Source organism: Anolis carolinensis, chromosome 4 (genome assembly GCF_035594765.1).
Source record: "Anolis carolinensis isolate JA03-04 chromosome 4, rAnoCar3.1.pri, whole genome shotgun sequence".
Lineage (NCBI taxonomy): Eukaryota > Metazoa > Chordata > Lepidosauria > Squamata > Dactyloidae > Anolis > Anolis carolinensis.
In genome coordinates this window covers 44,788,688-44,811,653 of record NC_085844.1, presented here as the reverse complement: position 1 = coordinate 44,811,653, position 22,966 = coordinate 44,788,688, and the positions used below count along the sequence as shown (strand labels likewise).

Below are 22,966 nucleotides of genomic sequence, written 5' to 3'. Positions count from 1 at the left end.
CCAGCATAGAAGAAAATATCCATCACACCAAGGTAAGTGACAGGAATGTTACGGGTTTGGGAACTCTTGATAGGGTTCATGCATTAATAATTACAACTGACAATCTTTATTACGATCCAAAGACCCAAATTGCTCAGCAGAAAAAGTACACAACAGATTCATAAACTGGTGCAATTCTAGATGCATATGAACATGGGTAAAAACACTGGAAATATCTACAAGGCAAGTTTCAAGCAGTGTCTAATACAGGAAGTTGTCTTATCATGGCTACCTCAGAGAGAAACTTGGCATTCGCCAAGGTCACCCGATGGAAATTTTCAACTAGTAAAAACTTTACTTGGAATTGGGCTGATCTACCAGGAAGGTTTCTCTTCTCGGTAGTGGGTTAATAATATGTAGCCGAGCCTGTTTGTAAAAACTGCAGGACAATAAGATGTGAAAAATTCACATTCAACATCCTGCATTAATAGTTAGCGATAGAATAATCATAGAGAGGAGGCAAGCTGTCAGCAGGATGTGTAAGACATTGTAAAATAGGGGTCATCACTAGTGATGATCCAGTTGCAATGTGCATTTGCTGCCTAATGCAATAAAACCCAAAGACAATGCCTTCCACCTATCATTATTGTTCAAAATATGAGATCTGGGGTTTTTGATTCTAGGAGTAGGACATAGAGAGCGATGTTTGAAAAGTCATTGTCTGTATTTACTTTGGTTGTATCACATTGTTAATTTTCAGTAAAGCACTACATGATTCATGTCGCCTTCTTAGCAGAAGGTAATAAAAATTACTTGCCTTCTCATGAGAAACCACATTCCATTCCACCTCCTATTAAGTTTAGACCATCACTGCGTCACAACTAATATAAAAGTAATGATGCTGAGAACTGTTGTATGATACAAAAGCTTATAAAATGTCAGTCTTGTAAAATGACAGCCTACCACTGAAGAATTTCTTTTTGAATATTGTCCCCTCTTTTTGAAGACAGGGGCAATATTTTTATGTCAGACTCCACTCTTCAATAGCTTCTTTCACATATTCTCTTAGGCTTGCTGCCCTGATTTGATGAAGAGAGAGAGAGGAAGGAAGGAAGGTTAGATGACTCATTCTTCCACAAACTCTTTTTCATTCCTACACACAAACCCCTTTATTCGCATTTTCTTAGGAATCTTAAATCCCATTGAAAGATGGGGGCAGAAAAAAGGAAAGGCAGTGTGAGAATCATAGATCACTGCTGTCTATACCATTTCAACAGACTAGCCAGTTTTAATGCTGGATTCTAGTGACAGCTCTTTCCCCTTTCTCTTGTTGCCTACATTTAAACTGATAAAGAAAACAAACCAAAAGATTTTTGCTTTTTTGAAATGTGTCCATCCAAGTTCTGGAGTTATCATTTGACAAGAATGATTGCAAGAACTCATACTAATATCTTACTGTAAGTCAATTCAAAAAGTGAATGAGAAACTACAAGGAGGAACTGTCAGTTCCACCCAGCAAAACATGGCAAAAGCTAAGATGACATATTATAAGAACTCCTTCAGCTTTAGACTTAAGACAGAAGAAAGCATACTTGAATAACTGATACAGTTGAATAGTTGATAGCATCATATTAACTATTAAGATCAGATTGACAATCTGCTGGGAATTGCAGTCCCACAATATCTGAAGGCTGCATGATTCCCACTCCTAAGTTATATTTTCACTAGCACATTCATCTCAAATAATAGCTTTTTGTTTCTCACATACTTACTACTATTACCTGCACTTGCAAAAAAAAAAAAACCCCACAGTGGTTCATGAAATGTCCTTCTCAGCAGAAAGAACATGCACTGTTCATGAAACAACCGGAGATTAGGACGCAGTGGGTTTTTCTTGGAAAGAGCTGCTTATTGCTAATGACAGCACGAACGTCATCGTCTCACTCGTTCAGTTGTTTTCGACTCTTCGTGACCTCATGGACCAGTCCACGCCAGAGCTCCCTGTCGGCCTCACCGCCCCCAGTTCCTTCAAGGATGAGCCAGTCACTTCAAGGATACCATCCATCCATCTCGCCCTTGGTCGTCCTCTCTTCCTTTTTCCTTCCATTTTCCCCAGCATCATGATCTTCTCCAAGCTTTCCTGTCTCCTCATGATGTGGCCAAAATACTTCAGCTTTGCCTCTAATATCCTTCCCTCCAGTGAGCAGTCGGGCATTATTTCCTGGAGGATGGACTGGTTGGATCTTCTTGCGGTCCAAGGCACTCTCAGGATTTTCCTCCAGCACCAGAGTTCAAAAGCGTCTATCTTCCTTCACTCAGCCTTCCTTATGGTCTAGCTCTCGCAGCCATAGGTTACTATGGGGAATACCATTGCTTTCACTATGCGGACCTTCGTTGCCAGTGTGATGTCTCTGCTTTTCAGTATTTTATTGAGGTTGGCCATTGCTCTCCTCCCAAGAAGTAGACGTCTTCTGATTTCCTGGTTGCAGTCTGCATCTGCAGTGATCTTCACACCTAGAAATATAAAGTCTGTCACTGCCTGCATGTTTTCTCCCTCTATTTGCCAGTTGTCAATCGGTCTGGTTGCCATGATCTTGGTTTTCTTGATGTTTAACTGCAGCCCAGCTTTTGCACTTTCTTCTTTCACCTTGGTGATAAGGCTCCTCAGCTCTTCCTCACTTTCAGCCATCAGAGTGGTATCATCTGCATACCTAAGGTTGTTAATGTTTCTTCCAGAAATTTTAACTCCAGCCTGGGATTCGTCAAGCCCCGCACGTCGCATGATGTGTTCTGCGTACAAGTTTAATAGGTAGGGCGATAGTATACAGCCCTGCCATACTCCTTTCCCAATCTTGAACCAGTCTGTTGTTCCGTGATCTGTTCTTACTGTGGCTACTTGGTCTTTATACAGATTTCTCAGGAGACAGACAAGGTGACTTAGTATCCCCATACCACCAAGCACATGCCACAGTTTGTTATAGTCCACACAGTCGAAGGCTTTAGATTAGTCAATAAAGCAGAAGTAGATGTTTTCTGAAACTCCCTGGCTTCCTCCATTATCCAGCGGATATTGACAATTTGGTCTCTTGTTCCTCTGCCTTTTCTAAACCCAGCTTGGACATCTGGCAGCTCTCGCTCCATGTATTGCTGAAGTCTGCCTTGCAGGATCTTGAGCATAACCTTACTGGCATGTGAAATACGTGCCACTGTACAGAAGTTTGAACATTCTTTAGCATTTCCCTTTTTGGTATGGGGATGTAAATTGATTTTTTCCAATCTGATGGCCATTCTTGTGTTTTCCATATTTGCTGGCATATGGCATGCATCACCTTTACAGCATCATCTTTCAAGATTTTAAACAGTTCAGCTGGGATCCCATCGTCTCCTGCTGCCTTGTTGTTAGCAGTGCTTCTTAAGGCCCATTCAACCTCACTCCTCAGGATGTCTGGTTCTAATTCACTCACCACACCGTCAAAGCTATCTTCTATATTTTTATCCCTCCTATACAGATCTTCTGTATATTCCCGCCACCTTTTCTTGATTTCTTCAGCTTCTGTTAGGTCCTTGCCATCTTTGTTTTTGATCATGCCCATTTTTGCCTGAAATTTGCCTCTGATGTTTCTGATTTTTCTGGAAGAGGTCTCTTTGTCCTTCCTATCCTATTGTCTTCTTCCACTTCCATGCATTGCTTGTTTAAAAATAGTTCCTTGTCTCTCCTGGCTAACCTCTGGAATTGTACATTTAGTCAGGCATATCTCCCCCTATCGCTGTTTCCTTTCACCTTCCTTCTTTCTTGGGCTACTTCCAGTGTCTCAGCAGACAACCATTTTGCCTTCTTGGTTTTCTTTTTCTTTGGGACGTACTTTGTTGCTGCCTCCTGAACAATGTTGTGGACTTCTGTCCATAGTTCTTCTGGGACTCTATCAATGACTCTATTTATTAATGACAGCACACAGCTGCCTTAACATTTAAATGGTTCCACCGTATGTGTGGAATGTGTATTGGTGCAACTCTTTCTGCAGGTGATTATGTAAGAAACACATTTACCTTCTGATCCCGTGTGCCAATAAAGCCGTCCCCATGCATCTAGGACCAAGGTGTCATTACGTTTTAGGTACCCTCAAGCCCTGTTTTTGTTTTTGTTTTTTGCTACTCACCAATAGACAATGGGAAAAGGAACTAATATGACCTCATATGACTATGTGAAACTTCAAAAAATAACATATCCTATTATTTTCAACAAAGGTACCAAGAAAAGGGTGCAGTTTGTGCAGGAAGCCCTAAGAGCTTGTCTAAGCTGACTCAAAAGCCCAGACTGACTGCAAAGTCATTCTTCCAGGAACTTCCAGTCTTTATTGCTAGGTGAACAATCTTAAAATGGCTTAGCCCATGCTAAGAATCACAGAGTTAGAAGAGACCACATGGGCCATCCAGCCCAACCCCCTGCCATGCAGGAAGAACACTATCAAAGCACCCGTGACATATGGCCATCCAGCTTCTGCTTAAATTTATTTATTTAAGTATTTATTTATTTATTTACAGTATTTATATTCTGCCCTTCTCACCCCAAAGGGGACTCAGGGCGGATCACAACGCACATATAATGGCAAACATTCAATGCCATTGGACAAACGACATATATAGACAGACACACAGAGGCAATTTAACACTCCAGCTTTTGCCTTTGTGAGGATATGCTCGATTCCGGCCACAGGGGGAGCGGCTGCTTCATCATCCACTGCGACACCAAGTCCTTTGATGGAAACTTCCTCCTCTGTCCACATACTGCTGGAGATTTTATGGCGTGGTAAATTAGTTAAATTAGCCTCCTTGCATAAGCGGTACCTAAATTCCTACTTGACAGATGCAACTGTCTTTTGGCTGCATAGGTCAACAGCAGCTGGACTATTTATGGTCAGGAGCTTACCCTGACCCAGGCTTCGAACTCATGACCTCTCAGTCAGTAGTGATTTATTGCAGCTGGCTACTAACCAGCTACGCCATAGCCCGGTCCAAGGAAGGACCTTCCACCACACTCCAAGGCAGAGAGTTCCATTGTTGAACAGCTCTTATGGTCAGGATGTGCTTCCTAATGTTCAGTAAAATCTTCTTTCCTGTAATTTAAACACATTACTTTGAGTCCTAGTCTCCAGGGCTCTAGAGAACAAGCCTGTTCCCTCATCCTGGTGACATCCTTTCAAATATTTCTACATGGCAATCATGTCTCCTCTCAACCTTCTCTCCTGCAGACTAAACATACCCAGCTCTTTAAGCCACTCCTCGTAGGGCATGGTTTCCAGATCTTTGATTATTTTAGTCACCATTCCAGCTTGTCAATATCTCTTTTGAACTGTGTTGCCCAGAATTGAACACAGTATTCCAAGTGAGGTCTAACCAAAGCAAAATACAAAGGCACCATGACTTTCCTCGATCTAGACACCAGGACCGGCCCGAGGAAATTTAAAGGGGTACGCAAAAAGTTTTTTTGCGCCCCCTCCCCGCGCCGTGGGAGGCATGGGCTGGACTGGCCCCACCTCCCACGCCCTAACCCCGCCTCCCATGCTGGGTGGCCACGCCTCCTGTGGCGCGGGCAGCGAGGGAGGCGGGGCCAGACGTGGCCCCGCCGCCCGCAGCGCGCGCCCTGGCTCAGCCACGCTGCGGCGGGAGTTCTTAAACTTCTTAAACATGAGGTTTCTTCCAACTCTATGATTCTATGAAGTCCAAAACACCTGGAGGGCCAAAATTTGCCCATGCCTTTACTACACCAATAGTTTGACATCACTTGGTTCAATGCTGTGGGATAATCCTGGGAGCTGTAGTTTTCCGCCTTCTCTGCCAAAGAGCGCTGCTAATAATCCATTGAGGATCCCATGGCAGTGAATGATCCAACTGCATCAGTCCAGTGGTGCAGGGAGGCATTTTGACTCCATGATAAGAGCAGCACATAAGTACAACAATAACAACAACTCGCGTGGATCAAAGGCAGAGAGGACCGAGGAGGAGGGCAGCCGAGATCCCTTCCTCAGCGGGCAAGCAGGAGAAGTGACTGAGAGTGAGAAAAAAGGAGCCCAAGAGGGACAAAATGGGAAGAAAGGGATGCAGGGCTGGGGAGGAGAGAGAGGGGCGGGGAGTGGGGAAGGGAGGCACGGAGGAAGGGGCTGCACGGAGGGGCCTCTCCCTCTCCCTTACCAGGACCATGGCAAAGCGCTCCTCCAGCTCTCCCTGGTCTGGCATGGGCACCTTCCCCAGGGGCAGCAGGGGCGGCAGCATCCCCGGGCCTCCGCCGGGGCCCACAACGGGATCCCCGCCGCTCTCCGCGTTCCCCATCCCCGGCTGAGGAGCCAGGTGGCACCCTCCTCCTCCTGCTCTGCTTCCCTTGCGCCCGCCCGAAGGGGAGGAGGAAGACGGGAGGCCGCTTCAACAGCCCCTCTCCTCCTTCCAGACCTGGCCACGCCTCCCGCATCGCGTGGCCCTGCCTCCCAGGGGTTCAATAGCGCCCCTGGGAAGCTGGCGCCCAACGCGGGGGCGTGGTCAGCGTGCCGTGTTGGGCCGGGCCTGCTAGACACTATACTCCTTTTGATGCAGCCCAAAATCTCATTGGCTTTTTCAGCTTCTTCATCACATTGTTGGCTCATTTTCAACTTGTGGTCTACTAAGATTCCAAGATCTCTTTCAAATATATTGTTGTTGAGCCAGGCATTGCCCATCTTGTATTTGAACATTTTATTTTTAATGCCTGAGTCTATTATCCTACATTTCTCCTTGTTAAAATTCATTTTGTTCATTTTGGCCCAGCTCTCTAATTTGTTAAGACTGTTTTGCATTCTGATCTTGTCTTCTGAAGTCATAGGTGATCACTCGTGGCCAAGTCTAATTGTCTTCCAAGGGTGGAGTTTTGGCACTGGGTTCATAAGTGACTGTGGAGATCTATTCTGGAACTGCGTGGTCTGTCACATTGAGGGCATAGATTTCCAGATGGAAGGTGGTGCAGACAGGGATTTACTTGATATGTCTTCCTCTTGGCATGTTTCTCCCTTTTGCTCTCTATTAAAGCCTCTTCAAAATTTTAATGTATTGTCCATTATTTTTGGCATTTTAATGTATTGTCCATTATTTTATTTTGTGTATCGTTGGAATGTTTTAAGAATGTTTTAAGTTTCTGTCAAATATGTTGTGTTGTTGTTTTGGGCTTGTCCCTGTTGTGAGCCGTCCTGAGTCCCTTCGGGGAGATGGGGCGGGATATAAAAATAAAGTTTATTATTATTATTATTATGGCATCGTTGGTCACTGCTGACCTCCAGTGAGAATGCTCAAGGAGCAGGGCTTCCCAGTTCTCAGTGTTTATTCCACATTTTAACCCACCTTTAAATCTCTTTTGCTGTCTACCAACACTCCATTTTCTGTACTTGAGCTGGGAATAAAGTAACTGCTTTGGGAGATGGTGATCGGGCATTCGGACAACGTGGCCGGTACAGTGAAGTTGATGGCACAGGATCATTGCTTCAATGCTGGTGGTCTTTCTCTCTTCCAATTTGGTGTCATCTGCAGACTTGATAAACATGCCTTCTAACCCTCAACCAAGTCACTAATAAATATGTTGAACAGCACTGACCCAGGAAGAGAACTCTGCAGCACTCCACTAGTCACTTCTTTCCAGGATGAAAATAAACAGTTGGTGAGCACCCTTTGGGTACGGTCACTAAACCAATTAAAAATCCACCTAACAGTAGCATTACTAGTTTGTTTGGAAGAAGATCATGGGGGACCTTGTCAAAGGCCTTACTGAAGTCGAGATATGCTTACTGTATGCCAGAGAATATGCCAGAGCTTGGCCGAAGCCCTAGAGCAGCTCCACAATTTGGACACAGTATGGACAGCATGACTGGGTTTAAAAATCTCTAGAGGTAGGATCTAAAATAATTATAATAACCCTCAATAATTACTAGTATTCAGGAATCCAACAGACAGTGAAGACACAAGATTTACACCCCCTACTTGAGAAATACTCTGCCACCAAACTTAGCAGTGGAGCCACAGTTTGTTCATGGAATTTTGTGAGAACATCATCAAGGTTTCAAGGGAAAAGGTAAGGTTGTTAACTTGATCCAAAGCAGCTGCTTATAGCAGCTCAACAAAAAGGACTTGGGTGCTTTATTTTCAAGTAGTCTGCATTGTTCTTCACTAATTAAGAGCTCTACCATTCAATATTCCTGTTGCTAAATTACCTGAAACCAAATTCTATTTCAGACCCTGTGAATTCACCACTTGAATTAAATAAAAGAAGACAAAGTAAACCCGATATTCAACAGACCTTAGCATTGGATAATAATGTAATCACTGAGCTTTCATGCCTCTCCTTTGTATTTAAAGATAATATCAAGCACTTTCTCTGTTTTTTTCTTGTTATTCTCTGTTGGAGGGTTAAAGGTAAGACTTCAATTTTATAAAACAAACCTTCCAATCTACTAATCAGCTATGGGGAAAATACTGAATGTGTTTGACAATATCTAAGTCACGCTGTGAACTATTTGCGCTCCAGTTCTCATGCAACAACAGTGCCCAATATAAGAGTCAAGCAGGATGAGATGAAAAGCACGCCACTAATCCTTGTAGGAATGTGTGTTTGTGTGTGCAAAATAGCAGCTGCCTATGGTGTGAAAGGATCAGGGGATTGTGGCCTGAAAAGATGAGTTTCACCCCTTTGTATTAGTTTTGGTCCAAACTGGAAATGTGATTCTCGCTAATTTTCCAGAAAGTAGGTTTCCATTAAATAGAAGGTTTTCTCATAGAACGAATTGTAGGTATGAGTCAGGCTAATTCAGCTTGAGATTATGGACCCTCTAAGATCAGGACTGATATCAATGTGATGCCAGGGATTGAACATGAAACCTTTTCCATAACTATGCAGGTGGTCTGCACCAATGGACAACTACGCTTCTTTCAGTGTCAAAGAATGCTCAGTGGTAAAAGTAATGTTTTGATGTAGAATATTCCAAATCATTTTTGTGGAGGGCTAGGAAATTCTTTTCTCAAAACTCTGTAAGGTTACTGCTGCATATCAGAGCAGACATTGACACTACTTAGCTAGATCAGTCAGAGTTCTGACTCAATATCATGCAACTTCCAAGGTTCCTATACTTCTAATGACACTGACAGATTTCTTCCTCCCTAGTCTTTACTGAATGTTAGTCAACAAAAAACAGCAAAGAACTCAGATATTATCTCATGCAGAGATGTTATCAAATCAATTTAGTAATTTATTTCAAGAGCATCACTGGAAAACCTCTACTTAGGTAATCTGCTTGACCATGAACCAGAATGTCCTAACCTTGAGGATACATTTCCCAGATGTTCAGGGAAAATAGTAAATATTGCCTCGCTTAAAAAAAACAGGAGGTTGTACAGACTAAAATCATTGTTTGGACTCACTGCAGTATATGGCCCACTAGGGCTAAAGAGAGCAAAGAAAAACTTTTATGAACTTCAGGCGCATCCACATTGTAGATTTAACACAGTTTGACTACACTTGATCTACCATGGCTCAATGCCATGGAACTATGAGAGCTGGAGTTTTACAAGGTGTTTAGTCTTCTCTGCCAAAGAGTGCTGGTGCCTCACCAATACAGCTCCCATTATTCCATAACCATAGCACTGTGGGTGATGGGAAATGTAGTTACATATATCAGCAAGTCAGAGAGAGCTATCCTAATAAAATGCCTCACTTCTACTATCAAATTTGTTGCAACACAATATGATCCGTTATCTGTGGGACTGATCTCTAGTTTCATTTACCCACATCTCACATTTTCTAACTCTTCCCATGTGTCTCTGTGGTATTCTTGGGCCAAGAGTCCTTCGTTTCAACAGGGTTCGTATAATTCATGGTTGTGCATATCCATACAAAGTCTGAGAATGTATACCCTGCAGAAATGGGGATCATACTCTATAATCACACAGAAAAAGTAAAACCCTGCTTAACTTCTTTCATTCTAGTATGGAAGTTCTAAATCTATACTTGTGTAAGATTTCATATACTGATTTATGTCCACTTTCAGAATAACTTCCACATTTCTTCTATCATAGCACAGAGGACTATGTGAACAGGGAATGTAAAAACACTGCCTGTTCTAATTTTCTTTTCTTTTTTTAAACCCTCAAGGTTTTGTGCGGATTTGCAACTTTTTCATGGTTTCTTTTTAGTGAGGCAGCCAAGCAAATTTTGTGTGACTGAAGTGGACCCAAAAGTCTTTTGGCAATGTACTGAAAACAAGTCTTTATCACAGCAGCTCAGTGCTTAATAACAAACCCTACAAAGAATTAAAATAGAAAGGAAATTTGTTTTCAGGCTTCTAAAGGGATTAAGATAAATAGCATGAAAATAGATTTAAAGTCAAACAAAAATGCACTATGATATAAAAAATAATTGCCTACCATGAATAAATACTTGAATATTATGAGCCAGTATAATAGATGGATAGACACAACTGTAGTGCTGCAAACTGATAATATCTCGGACTGTTTTTAAAACCTGCATTTCACTAAAAACTGGAAATCATCTATACGGTTGTGCTCATTTTTAAATACTTAAAAAGCCATTGATGATTTTGACTTGATTTTCCCTTACTTAGCAAAGCAAGCAAAGAATGTAGAGCCTGTTTATTCCAGGTATTAGTCAAGGTGACACTGGAAATAGGAGATCTTGTTAAAATATTATTAATGCTGGAGTTAATAGTACTGTGGGTTAACTTTAAGACCAATTCATCATGCAGTAGAATTTGTACCAGAGGCAGAATACTCTACATATGAATTCCCTGTGCAAGTGACAGCCTTTAAGTATTACTATAAATCAACAAGCCACTGGGTTAAAATGAAACCAACAGGTTTTCAGGCCGTGGTTTAATATTTTGAGGAGAAAACCTAAGGCTATGCAAGGTGAGGCCATTCTTACCTCCATGGGAAAAGCTTTGAAATTAACAGTATGTTCTGAGCCGCGCTGATTTTCTCTGCCCCAGTGAAATCGAACATCGTGCAGTTCAAATTCATGCCCCCGAGGCAACGGCCCTCCAACCAACACTGCAAGAGAAAACAACACAAATTATAACCAATGACATTCATAGCTGACAATTCACAGAGGGCTTTCTCAACTAACAGTAGGGAAAGTGTTCCTTTTATTGCGAAAGTGAGGCGCTAAAGGGATGCAGTCACAATTCACAAACTTTGTTGATTTGCTCCATGGCTTCACACCTCATATAATAAGCTTGGCAAATGATATGCCATTCCGTTCTGTTTTATGACAAATTTTCTTAATCAAAGATAAATGTTGCACTTCCTTTATCACTCCCAGGTATAGTTTATACATAACTAACTATTGATGAGGCCTGTCCTTTTACTACCTAAAGAATTTCTACATATACAAATGTGGCCTCTGAGTCTTGGGAAGATGCCAACCCCTGATCCATTCAATAGCATTGGCTTGCTTTCCTTGGTCTCAAGCCAAGAACTATCCTAGCCTGCTCCTAGATGAAAAAGTGTCATTGGGACCCTGATACTGTGACAAATACTATTACTACTATTGCTATGACACTGGGACTCAAGGTGGCATACACATTTATAAATAATACAATGGTCTGCAGACAATTAAAAGACATGCAAAATATGAGTAAAATCTTTAAATGCTATTTTAAATAGCAGTTGATCCATAAAATTAAAATCATTCTAAAATCTGATAAAAGGCAGACAATACACCTTTGCCTATTCCAGTCAATTGCTAAAAGCATGTTGGAAAGAAAAACTACAATTTTCATGGTATTACTGTCATTGAGTCATGGTAGTTAAAGTGGTGTCAAACTGCATTAATACTACAGTGCAAATGCATCCCAAGTCACCTTTTTAGCAACAGGTCGCAGTAGTGCGAAACAAGAAAAGGGCTCATTAGATTTAACAATCAACACAAACAAAATCCAACTAAGAATTCGTCTAAATTAATTTGCTGCAGAGGGCATAATAACCTGTTTTAGTTACTTAACATTATCCAACACAAAGGCACCTCAAAGTAGAAAAGCTACTCTGCCTCTCCCATATGACACATGGAAGCAGAGTTGGTTAAATGAAAACAGGATTCTGCTGACATGTGACATATAGCTTAGCAGAGTTATAGATAGAGATAGATGTATATATAGATATATTTGCAGAGTTCTCTTGCACTGCCCGGTCACCTTTTTTCTAGTTTGTGGCAGAAGAACCATGGCTCTGTTGAACCCTATGGGAGTCCTCATACATTTATATTTCTTAAAACTTGCGCTGTATCTGTTTTCTTGAAAGCACATCAATGTTCATCTCAAATGTGCCCACTATGTTTCTCTTTCTAAAAGCTTGTCATCAATTATATGTGACAGATATATATGCTTGAAACCCTGCAATAACATCCTTCTGAGTAAGCTAGTCATCTTTATATATAAAAGAGTGATGGCATCAGGGCAGCGGACAAAACAACAAAACTACAGGCCCCCCAACCTCTAAATTCGACAACACAACCCATCATCCACGGCTCTAGGTTGATACAACAAAAAGAAAAGAAAAATAAAGTCCTAATTACAGGGAGAGGAATAATAGTTTTTATCCAATTGCTGCCAGTTACAAGGCTAAGTTCCGCCCACTTGGTCTCCTAGCAACCTACTCAGCCCAGGGGACAGGCACAGTTAGGCCTCACTTAGGCCTCTTCCACAGATTATCAGATTTTAACTGGATTATATGGCAGTGGACTCAAGGCCCTTCCACACAGCTATATAACCCATTTAGAATCTTATATTATCTGCTTTGAACTGGATTATCTTGACTCCACACTGCCATATAATCCACGTCAGTGTGCATACTAAACATAAAGACTACCATACAACAGACATTCAATACCACCACTACCTCAACAATTTCTCACCAACACCACCAGAAAATGCCACAGCAACGCGTGGCTGGGCACAGCTAGTTGCTATATAAAAATAAGTTTCTCATTCAGTGGCCTTAGTTTTCACATTATACAATTACTTAGGTTAAAAAGCAACATATTCAAAAATCTCAAATACAGAGAATTTAGAATGAAAGAGTTAATCATATACCTAATGATAACTTATATGCAATAGTAAGAGACTATCAAAGGCTACAGGTCATTATGATTATTACATTCCATCCAGTATCAAAGACAAGATGCCTCTCAATATCCATAGTTGCTGTGAAGGGTATGGTTGCATTAGTCTCCAGCATGTGGCCCTGTGATATGTTTATACTGCAAGAGATAGGTCTGTGGTCTGATCCAGAAGGATCAGTCTTATATTTTTATGTTCTACAAGAACGAATACTGAGTGAAGGACAACTATATAACCTGATCTACAAGGTACATATAACAATGCAATATTATAAATGTGGAGAGAAGCTTAACAATCCCATGGACGATAGGTACTTTCATGGGTTTGCATCAAAGCAGTATTGTGACCTGGGTCCAGGTGAAATAGATTGTAATGAGATATACTACTGAATGGACAGAACAGAGAATGTAAACACAATAGTTTAGAGACAGTTGGCTGATTTTTCCAGAGGCATTTATCATCTCATTCTTTTGTTAGATCTCTGTCAGATGTCTGAACACTTAGTAGAGGTGGGTTATGGGATTCTTTTATTCGTAATGGGTATTTTATTATCTTCAGGTTAGAACTACATCATCTAGAATCCCTAGAATACGATAAAGGACAACTTCTAGCAAGTTTAGATGTGAGACTCAAATAATTAGTTATCCAGTCTATGTCGTCAAAGCATTAAACAAACAATTAGCAGTCCTGTATTTTCCACTGCAGCAACACTGGAGGCTTCCCGTGTTACTATAGAGATTAATGGGGAGAAGCCAGGCGGCTGGTTCTTCCCCCCCCCCCCCCCGTGGATGAGGTAGGAGGGAAGCCAGGGGATGTGGGCATGGGGGACAGGTTCCCCACTCCCCATGCTGTGCCTTGACAGATTCACTATAATTTGTGGTGATTCCAGGGGTCAGTATGATGTGGTCGGGAGGGGGTAGGGTGGGCTTCAATGTTGCTGAATTATATTTCTCTCCAACTCTAATGCCACATCATCTCTCCCTTTCACTGTACCATTCTACTTCTGCAGCACAGCTTATGAAGTTACTTTTAAGAAAGATGACATGTTGAAATCACCTCTCACTGAATAGTCTCAGAGCATCGTTCCTCCACTATTCAGTTATTGATAGCTTCATTATACCATTTTATGAATCCTTCTTAAAAACTCTACTAAAGCCTCCAATGGCACAATGGATTAAACCCTTGTGCCGGCAGGATTGCTGACTGACAGGTCAGTGGTTTGAATCCGAAGAGAGCGGGATGAGCTCCCTTTGTCAACTCCAGCTCCCCATGTGAGGACATAAGAAAAGCCTCCCACAGGATGGTAAAACTTCAAACATCCTGGCGTCCCCTTGCCGACAGCCAATTCTCTCACACCAGAATGACTTGGAGTTTCTCAAGTTGTTCCTGACACAAAAAAACAGCTCTGCTTTTAGAGTGTATCAAACCATGTCAAGAGGCATATGTACTCCAATGTCCATAGGTCTTCTCTTGTGATCTAGAAGATATCCTGGAAAAGGTGGGGGGGTCGTAATGGAAATTGTTGCAAGTGGAACAACAGAAACACATTTCATCTTAGATTTTAAGATTTTCCTTTACACCAGAGGACAGGTTTACTATGAAGAAAAAGTTGTAGAAGGCTTGTACTTCATCTTCCCCATGTACAACTGAAGTAGGATCTTTGGATTAACAAAAGTTCCTTTTAGCTCAGTAATGTTTACTCTGATTGATAGAATTCTTCCAGGACCTCTGCTACAGACCTTTCTCATCATCTGCTCTATGATCCTTTTAACTGCTTTATTATTTGATTCAGAAAGGATGACAAGCTACCTTATCCATACCAACTACTGTATTTCATCACCATGGAAATAGAGTCACTTCCACAAAGTTGAAGTTTTCCTAACTTAAAAATTTTGTAATGCAGTTACCAACAAAATGTTCAGGAACAAAATCTAAATTGGCTTTGGTAATTGCTATACTGATTAGAAATAAAGGGAGGGGTGATCTAATGGAAAGAAAGGGGGCAAATCATGAAAATCTGATTTGTGTGTGGTGGGGATATCTCAATATCATGTTTATGTTCAGCTTTTAGAGCAGGGGTCCTCAAACTTTTTAAGTGGAGTTCATGGTCCCTCAGGCTGTTGGGGGGCCGGACTATGATGAAATAGTCCCAAATTAGGATTGTTGCTGTTGTGTGTCTTCAAGTCATTTCAGGCTTAGGTCAATCCTAAATCTAAAGTTTAGGACAGGGGCCAGGTAGATGACCTTGGAGGGCCGCATCCAGCCCACGGGCCTTAGTTTGCGGACCCCTGTTCTAGAGGTTCATGCATTTCATTCTGGACCTTAATTAATAATACAGTTTGTTTAATGGGGAAACTGGTTTGAAAAATTGGGAGAGAAAGTGTTGAAGTTTTAAGTCCTTGTTACTTTCTACTGAAGAGATATTTCATTGTCCTTGGCAAAATACTAGTTTTCCTTGATTCCTTTGTAAAATCATTGTTCTTAAAGCAGACAGTTAATAGCACTTTCTCCTCTTTGATAGTTCAGGGCAAAACACCAAACCAGCAAAGAAAGAAGATTTTAAAGATTCACAGAACTAACACAAAGTGTCTAAACACTATAAAGGAACCAGATCTTACATGATTTTGGAAGCTAACCTTGGCAAGATCTGGCTAGTACTTAGAAGGGGAACTACCAGAAAATACCAGGAACTGTAGGCTATATTTCAAATGAAGGCAACAGCAACCAAATTCTGACTACTCCTTACCTAAGAAAATCTTATGCAATTCATTTGCTCATTATATGTAGATAAGTGTCTTGAAGGCACATATACATACACAATTTATCACAACAAAACTTTCCATTAGCCATAGCTTAATTCATCAGATCCTAATGTCCCAAGGCTATTCTGATAGTCCTTGAGATTCTATAAAACCCCTCACTGTATTATTATAATCATGCTACAATTTCAGATAGAGAATAATCTTCAGAATGCGCATATTTCTACCTACATTATACTGTGCACCATTCTTAGCTGTGAAACGCTGATATACAGTTTTTAAAATTGATAACTAAGCCTGTATTAATAATGTATTTTGCTGTAGCAGTAGCCACAAATATCAATGACTTCTATTATTATTATTATTATTATTATTATTATTATTATTATTATTATTATTATAACTGCATTCTAAAATATACGGCAGTGTAGACAGGGCTACAGTTAAAATGCACATATACCAATTCAAAATACAGAATCAATTTATATAATGCAACATCAATTTAAAAAGCATATATATTAAGAGATTCATAATTTAAAAACTATCTAGATTGGTTTTTAATGCTATTTTAAATACAGACTATGTATATAGCTGTCAAATCTTTTCTGGCCGGTCATTCCACAATTTGGAGGCAGCTGATGAAAAAGTCCTCTGGTTAATAGCTGCCAACTTAGCCCTAGCTGCTTGAAGTAAATGTTCTCCAGGAGAGAGACCTGAATGTATAAGTGAATCTTTAAGGAAACTAGGCCCAAATTAGGTACAATAAAGGTAGGTACCAACTCTTCTGTCCCTGACATTAATTGGCAGGCAGTGGAGTGATTTTAATATGGGTGTAATAGGATAATTCCTTTATAAGATAGTTGTTGGCGAGAAAGAATTATTTTATTCCCTATAAGTGTGATCTGGCTAGTTAGAAAAGATATATAACTCCTTTCTTTAGTTTAGTTTTAGGTATAGAATATACCTAAGTCCCCGGTGGCACAGCAGATTAAACCGCTGAGCTGCTGAACTTGCTGACTGAAAGGTCAGCAGTTTGAATCTGGGGAGCAGGGTGAGCTCCTGCTGTTAGCCCCAGCTTCTGCCAACCAAGCCATTTGAAAACATGCAAATGTGAGTAGATCAATAGGTACAGCTCCTGTGGGACTGCTCCATGCAGTCATGCTGGTCACATTATCTTAAAGACATCTAAGAACAACGCCAGCTCTTCGGCTTAGAAATGGAGATGAACACCAACCCCCAGAGTTGGACATAACTAGACTTAATGTCAGGGGAAAACCTTTACCTTTACCTATAGAATATAGTATGTTTAATGTTCTATGTTGTTATATTATATTTTTGCTTTTGCTTTTTTGTTTGTTTTCTTAAACCCTGATTGTAGCCTTTATAATTAAAATGTGTGTATTGAGATCGATAGATAAGACATTAAGAGAAAGAGACTACAACCCATTCTAGCCAACACCTGCTCTTCTCTCCGATGTCTAGGGCTCCTGAGAAATCTCCCAGCCTCGACCTTTCCTTGGGCTGCCTTGGCTCTAGTCCAAGCTGCTTTCTTTCTTCACACAGACATAATTAGCACATTCCACAGCTGGGGCAGGGAGTCAGGGGGCTAAGCCCTGATTTTGAAATGGTCAACAAACTAGCTGTATTCATCTGTTTCAGTATAAAAAAGAAAAAATAGACTCACAATTAATGATTTATACAGTCCTCCATGTGGAATATGAATTCTGGTGGTCATTGGACTCACAAACTCTGAATATAGAGTTCTACTTTCTATGTTTGTATGTGTGTTGGTAACACATTGATTATATTTTGGTTTAGAGACATATTTTTGAAGCATTTAGTATATTTTGAATCTTTTTCATACTTGGCTGTACATTGAATGTTCTATGACAATAGCATATATAGAAATTACTGTTTTATAGTTTATACTAGCTGTGCCCGGCCACGCGTTGCTGTGGCAAAGTGGTGGTGGTATTGGTTAAAAATTGTTGTGTAATTTTTATTTGACGTTATTTGCAATTTTTTATTAATTTTATTATAAGTTATATTTTTATTTATTATATTTTATTATTTTCTTGTATTATTTTTAGTTATTTTCAGTTATTATAGTATTTTATTGTATTATTTTTTAGTGTTTTTTATTATTTTTTATTGGGTTGCTAGGAGACCAAGTTGGAGGAGCTTAGCCTTCTAACTGGCAGCAATTGGATAAAAGCAATTATTCCTCTCTCTCTAATTAGGACTTTATTTTTCTTTTCTTTTTGTTGTATCAACCTAGAGGCATGGATGATGGGTTATGTTGTCAAATTTCGAGGTTGGGGAGCCTGTAGTTTTGTTGTTTTGTGGGTCACCGTGATGCCATCACTCTTTTATATATATAGATTATTGGATTACATTTCTAGTTATAGTGGCTTCTTGCCTTAGCTTTAAGAGCAAACCATTTATTTCATCATAAGCATTTGTGTGCTACAACATCTGAAAAAGTGGGCTGTACTCAGAAAAGCTTGTGACAAAATCAATGGGTTAGTCAGAAATATGCTGCAAGGCTGACACTTTTCCTTCCCTTTTTAATACTGATTTTGAAATGGCTATCTCCTTCCAAAAGAGTCGCTTCTGGATTATGTATGAAGCAGCATTAAGAAATACATCATTTTTTCTTCCCAACTCCAGGAAGCAAGTTTCCACTGCAAGGTCCACTGACAAATGTTTCCTGCTGACCAGCTGGCCACATACATTGGTGATGCTTACTTGTTGTCCCCCAGCTGCTTCATAGCATTTAAAGAATTGCCAAGAATATGTAAAGGACAAAACATTCTGCATATTGTTAATTCTGAAAACTAGTGTCACATGTCACTATGCAGAAATAAACTGTGCAATTCTCTTCTTCAAAAAGTCTAAAAACATAAAGCCAGAACATTTTTGGAAGTTGGTTGTATGCATGAAAGCCGGAGAGTAAGTAAGTGTGTTACCCATCTTCTGCAGCCAATTTCTTTCAGCACTACAAATTACAACAATTCCGTTGGCTGCGGACCAAGTTTAATCTTGCATTTCCCTAATTAACATGTTGAAAACATAAGAAAGGAATCAGACACACAGTAGCATTTCTGTAATGCTTGAAAGATCAAAGGCAATCACTCCTATCTTGAAAGCTTTGAGAATGTTTGTTTTGGTCTGATAACTTGTATCTGACTACAGTTCTGTACCCTGAAGTTTCTAAGGATGCACCAACAATCACCAATGAAAGGGAAGGCGTGTGAAGTGGCTTGTGGCACCCCATGTGCCCTCTCTCCTCCATTCATCACACAGTGGGGATGGGAGACGGTGCTTTGGTACCCTTTCCCTCCCCCATCACATGGCAGAAAGGGCAGCAATATATGTTGCCCTGCTGCCCTTTCTGCCATCACATGGCAAAAGGGGGAGGAAAGTGTGGGTAGCTCCATCTGAGTAACCCAAACTACATTTTCCTCCCTGTAGTGGAGAAAAAAGGCCTTTTGGAGATTCGCCTCCACTTTGGGAGGAATGTGGGAGTTGTGTGATGGCGCACGGCAGGCCCCGTCCCTGCTGCATATAAAAGCGGCAAAACAGGGCAAAGATGCCCTGTGTGAAGAGGTCCTTAGAGAGTTGTCCAAGGAAATACAGGTGTGTGTTCTGCTCAATGAGAGGCAATGAGCTTTGAGCCAGGCAATTCCTTGTTCAAATCAGACTTTAGCCATTATGTGGACAAAGCAAACCCCTCTCTCTCAACTTCACACTTGACATCTATATTAACTGTGACTTTATTGGATGCTTATGATTTATTGAGCAAATTCCTGCATGGCAGGGGGTTGGACTAGATGGCCTATGTGCTCTGCCTATGTGACAATTTTCACAATTCATCATCAGTTTAATTTAGAATGCCAAATCTGGAGATAACCTAAACCAAACAGTAAATAGTAGGAACACATACCTGATTTAGACTTTAAGAGGATCTGAACCGAATGCCCATCATTGATGACCTCACAATCACGGCATACAACGTAGTTTGGTGATAAACTTACTTCCAGGAGCAAAGGATCGTATTTGGCTTCTCTTGAATTCAAATTAATGGGAGATTGATATTCTCCATTAGCATCTGGAAAAATTAATCCCCACTCTACTCCTGAAAATAAAATTAAACACAAATGAAATATTTCAGTATTTTCAGATGTTCCTAAATTGTAGCTTCTGAGCTTCAGGGCAATCCAGGCAACCTGGGGCCCTTTCACATCACACAATTATAGTGCTATGTTTAACTGCCATGGCAAAATAACATGGAACTCTCAGTCAGAGTATTCAGGTTTTTCATGAAACTACAAAACCCAGGATTCCACAGGATGTTGCCATGACATTTGAAGTGTAACATAGTGCTGTTTCAAAGGATCCCTGCAGAGGAAAGAGAATTCATCCCTCCTTGCATTCAATTAGTGAAAATATTTTTGTCAATAGGGGAGTCTAAATTATTCTTGAACTGGTACAAATTTCTTAAAACTCAAGAAATTAGTCCACATTTTCCTTGTACATCTAATATGTCCCAAACACAGAACAGAGACAAATTACAGATGTAATGAGCTGTGACATTAAATGCATTTTTGTATGTCCCAAGTGATGGATTTCCTTCCCATGAAAATAGTAACTTGAAAGAACATTTTTTCCAGATTACAGGAAGTGATTGAACTACTATTTCTCCCGGGCATTTTTAATATTGCTGTAGCTCCCCAATTAATAAGCACATACACTAGCAGGTGCTACTTGTATTTTGTAAAACATCCACATTAAATGCAGACACACTTTTGATATCACTTCCAATTCGGGCCATACCAGATATTTCACTAGAGAAAAGGAATATTTTTAATGAAAGGACTTCAGTTCTCTATTAGAAATTAGCATTTCTAAACACTAATCTAACCTGGAGAGAAAATGCCTTCTCAACCATAAAGGTGTAATGTCCTGATTCTAATAAAGATAAACATGGCTAAGCCCATCACTAGACCAAATGAAACACAAGAAAGTACTGAGTATTTTTTCTGTTCACCAAAATTCTTCAATCTGATAAAAACAAGTTATTATTCATGCCTTTACAATTAACCTGCTGATTTACCATTATCATCTCCATAGCCCTATTTTGGAAAATGAAAAACTTTGCTCTTTTCATGATGCAGTGGTGACAAACTCCAAGATGGAGGGAAGGAAATGTTATGCCAGATTGAGATGAGATTATGCTACGTGAAAACAGGAGAGTAGTTGGCAAGTGTGAGCAAATATTCTCTCTTTCAAATTGAAGAACTCTGGTAAACTCCAAAGCTTGCTTGCTGCTTTGGGAGGTTGGTCCTAATGCTCTTTCTCTATATCGAAGCTCCACACACAATACTTTTATTCAACATTAAGTAAAAAGAGAAGGAGAATACTAATATACTTGTGAACTTGCACATTATCTTCTGAAGGTTAATTTGGCCATAATTCAACTTTTCATTTATAGGTGTGTGTGTGTGTATTCTTTTGCAATGGATCAACACAAAACCACCTGTAAACTTTGTTTTCTTAGTTCCCTAGTACTACACCAAACACATCATACCCTGCGAAAAAGTGTAATTCTGTACTTCATTTAAACAGTGCAGTCTTCTTAAGCATCCTGTTTTCTATCCGTAAGTGTTTATGTGCCCACCTTATTAAATATAGCTTTGGTAATCAAAAGTGAGAAGGAATTAGTAATCCCTTTCACTTGCCACAGTCTGTGTTCACTATATAGTAAAACAACAAGAAAAGTAATCCATCTTCTTTGTGTATAGTCCGTAGCTGCTGTCAGAGTTACGATGTTTGAGTTTCAAACACAGAGAAGGATTGTAGAATTTATTTGAGGAGAGGCAACTATATTGCTTCTTTGCCTTTCCAAAAAAAGGGGGGGCTTGTTGTAGAAACAAATCATTTGGTTAGAAGGATTACCTCCTCCTCCTTTAAAACTAAGCAGAAATCATCCACTTAAAAGATTCACTGGTAAAAATTAATCTAATGGTGTCTCCTTTTGGGAAAAGTATTCTGCTTTTAAGCATGAAAGCCTGTTGAAATGACACCTGATCCCAGGAGAGCACTATCCAAATGTTTTCAGGATCAATATGTACTTGTTAAGCTTCCTCACTCACACATGATGAAAATGCCACCTTACTTCAGCTCACAACCTGAAACCCCCAGACTCCTTACCTTCTTCATAGCCCCATTCCACAGTCTCCCCCTTTTCAGGGAAGGGCTCTGATTCTTCAATGTAGCTGTCAGCCATGAGCAAGCGCTCCCAGCTCCTTTGGGCACTCAGGGTGTCTCTGTGTGAAACTGTCTCGCGGAAGTCTGTTCTCCTCAGACAGCGGAGGGAGGGGTGTGTGCCTGTGTGTGCAAGCCAGAGCTAGAGGCTGACTTCATAGACTGACTAGTCTGTGACTTAGTGACAAGCACATGGCAGAATCAGGCAGTCTAGATTAAGCTGGAAATCCTGACACTTTTCTATACCGTTTCTAGATCATCTTGGGTTGAAGAGGGCATGACTAATGTACCCTTACAGAAAGCAATGGGAGACACACAAATCAGAGAGAGAGAAATGTTCCATAGGTTGTGAGATGTGTATGTCTTCGCACTGAAATAGAGAGGTGGGAGAGCAGTTAAACACCTTGGGAGGTCTATGTGTGGTGATCTCTGAGGCTAGGTTGATAACATTATGATAGAAACTGTCCCAGCTATGTAAAGAACAATATAGTATAATGCAAAAGCTATGCTGTGAAGTCATCACAATGATTGTCCTAAAGTATTGCCTGACTTAAGTGAACTCATCGGAGATCTTTTTGGTGTCTCAGATATCTTTCTTGTCTTTCAGGGTGCATCTACACAGTAGAATTAATGTAATTGGATAACACTTTAACTGCCATGGCTCGGTGCTATCGAATCATGGGAGTTTTCATTTAGCCTTCTTTAGCCTTCTCTATCAAAGATGCTGGTGCCTCACCAAACCACAAATCCTATAACACTGAGCCATGGCAGTTAAAATAGTGTTAAACTGCATTAATTCTACAGTGTGGATGCCCCCTTAGA

At 40.4% G+C, this 22,966-nt stretch overlaps 1 protein-coding gene across 1 annotated transcript in view; it reads right to left on the bottom strand.

The window, feature by feature from the left end:
- ca8 (carbonic anhydrase 8) overlaps window positions 1–22,382 on the bottom strand; it is a 65,764-nt gene extending 43,382 nt beyond the window's left edge. Inside the window, exons 1-3 of the mRNA XM_003219582.4 lie at window positions 22,091–22,382; window positions 19,824–20,015; window positions 10,928–11,052 (exon numbers count right to left, since the gene is read on the bottom strand). Coding sequence (XP_003219630.1) covers window positions 10,928–11,052; window positions 19,824–20,015; window positions 22,091–22,166 — 393 coding nt within the window. The 5' untranslated portion in view covers window positions 22,167–22,382. The remainder of the gene's footprint in view (window positions 1–10,927; window positions 11,053–19,823; window positions 20,016–22,090) is intronic.
- Between the last annotated feature and the right edge of the window lie 584 nt (window positions 22,383–22,966).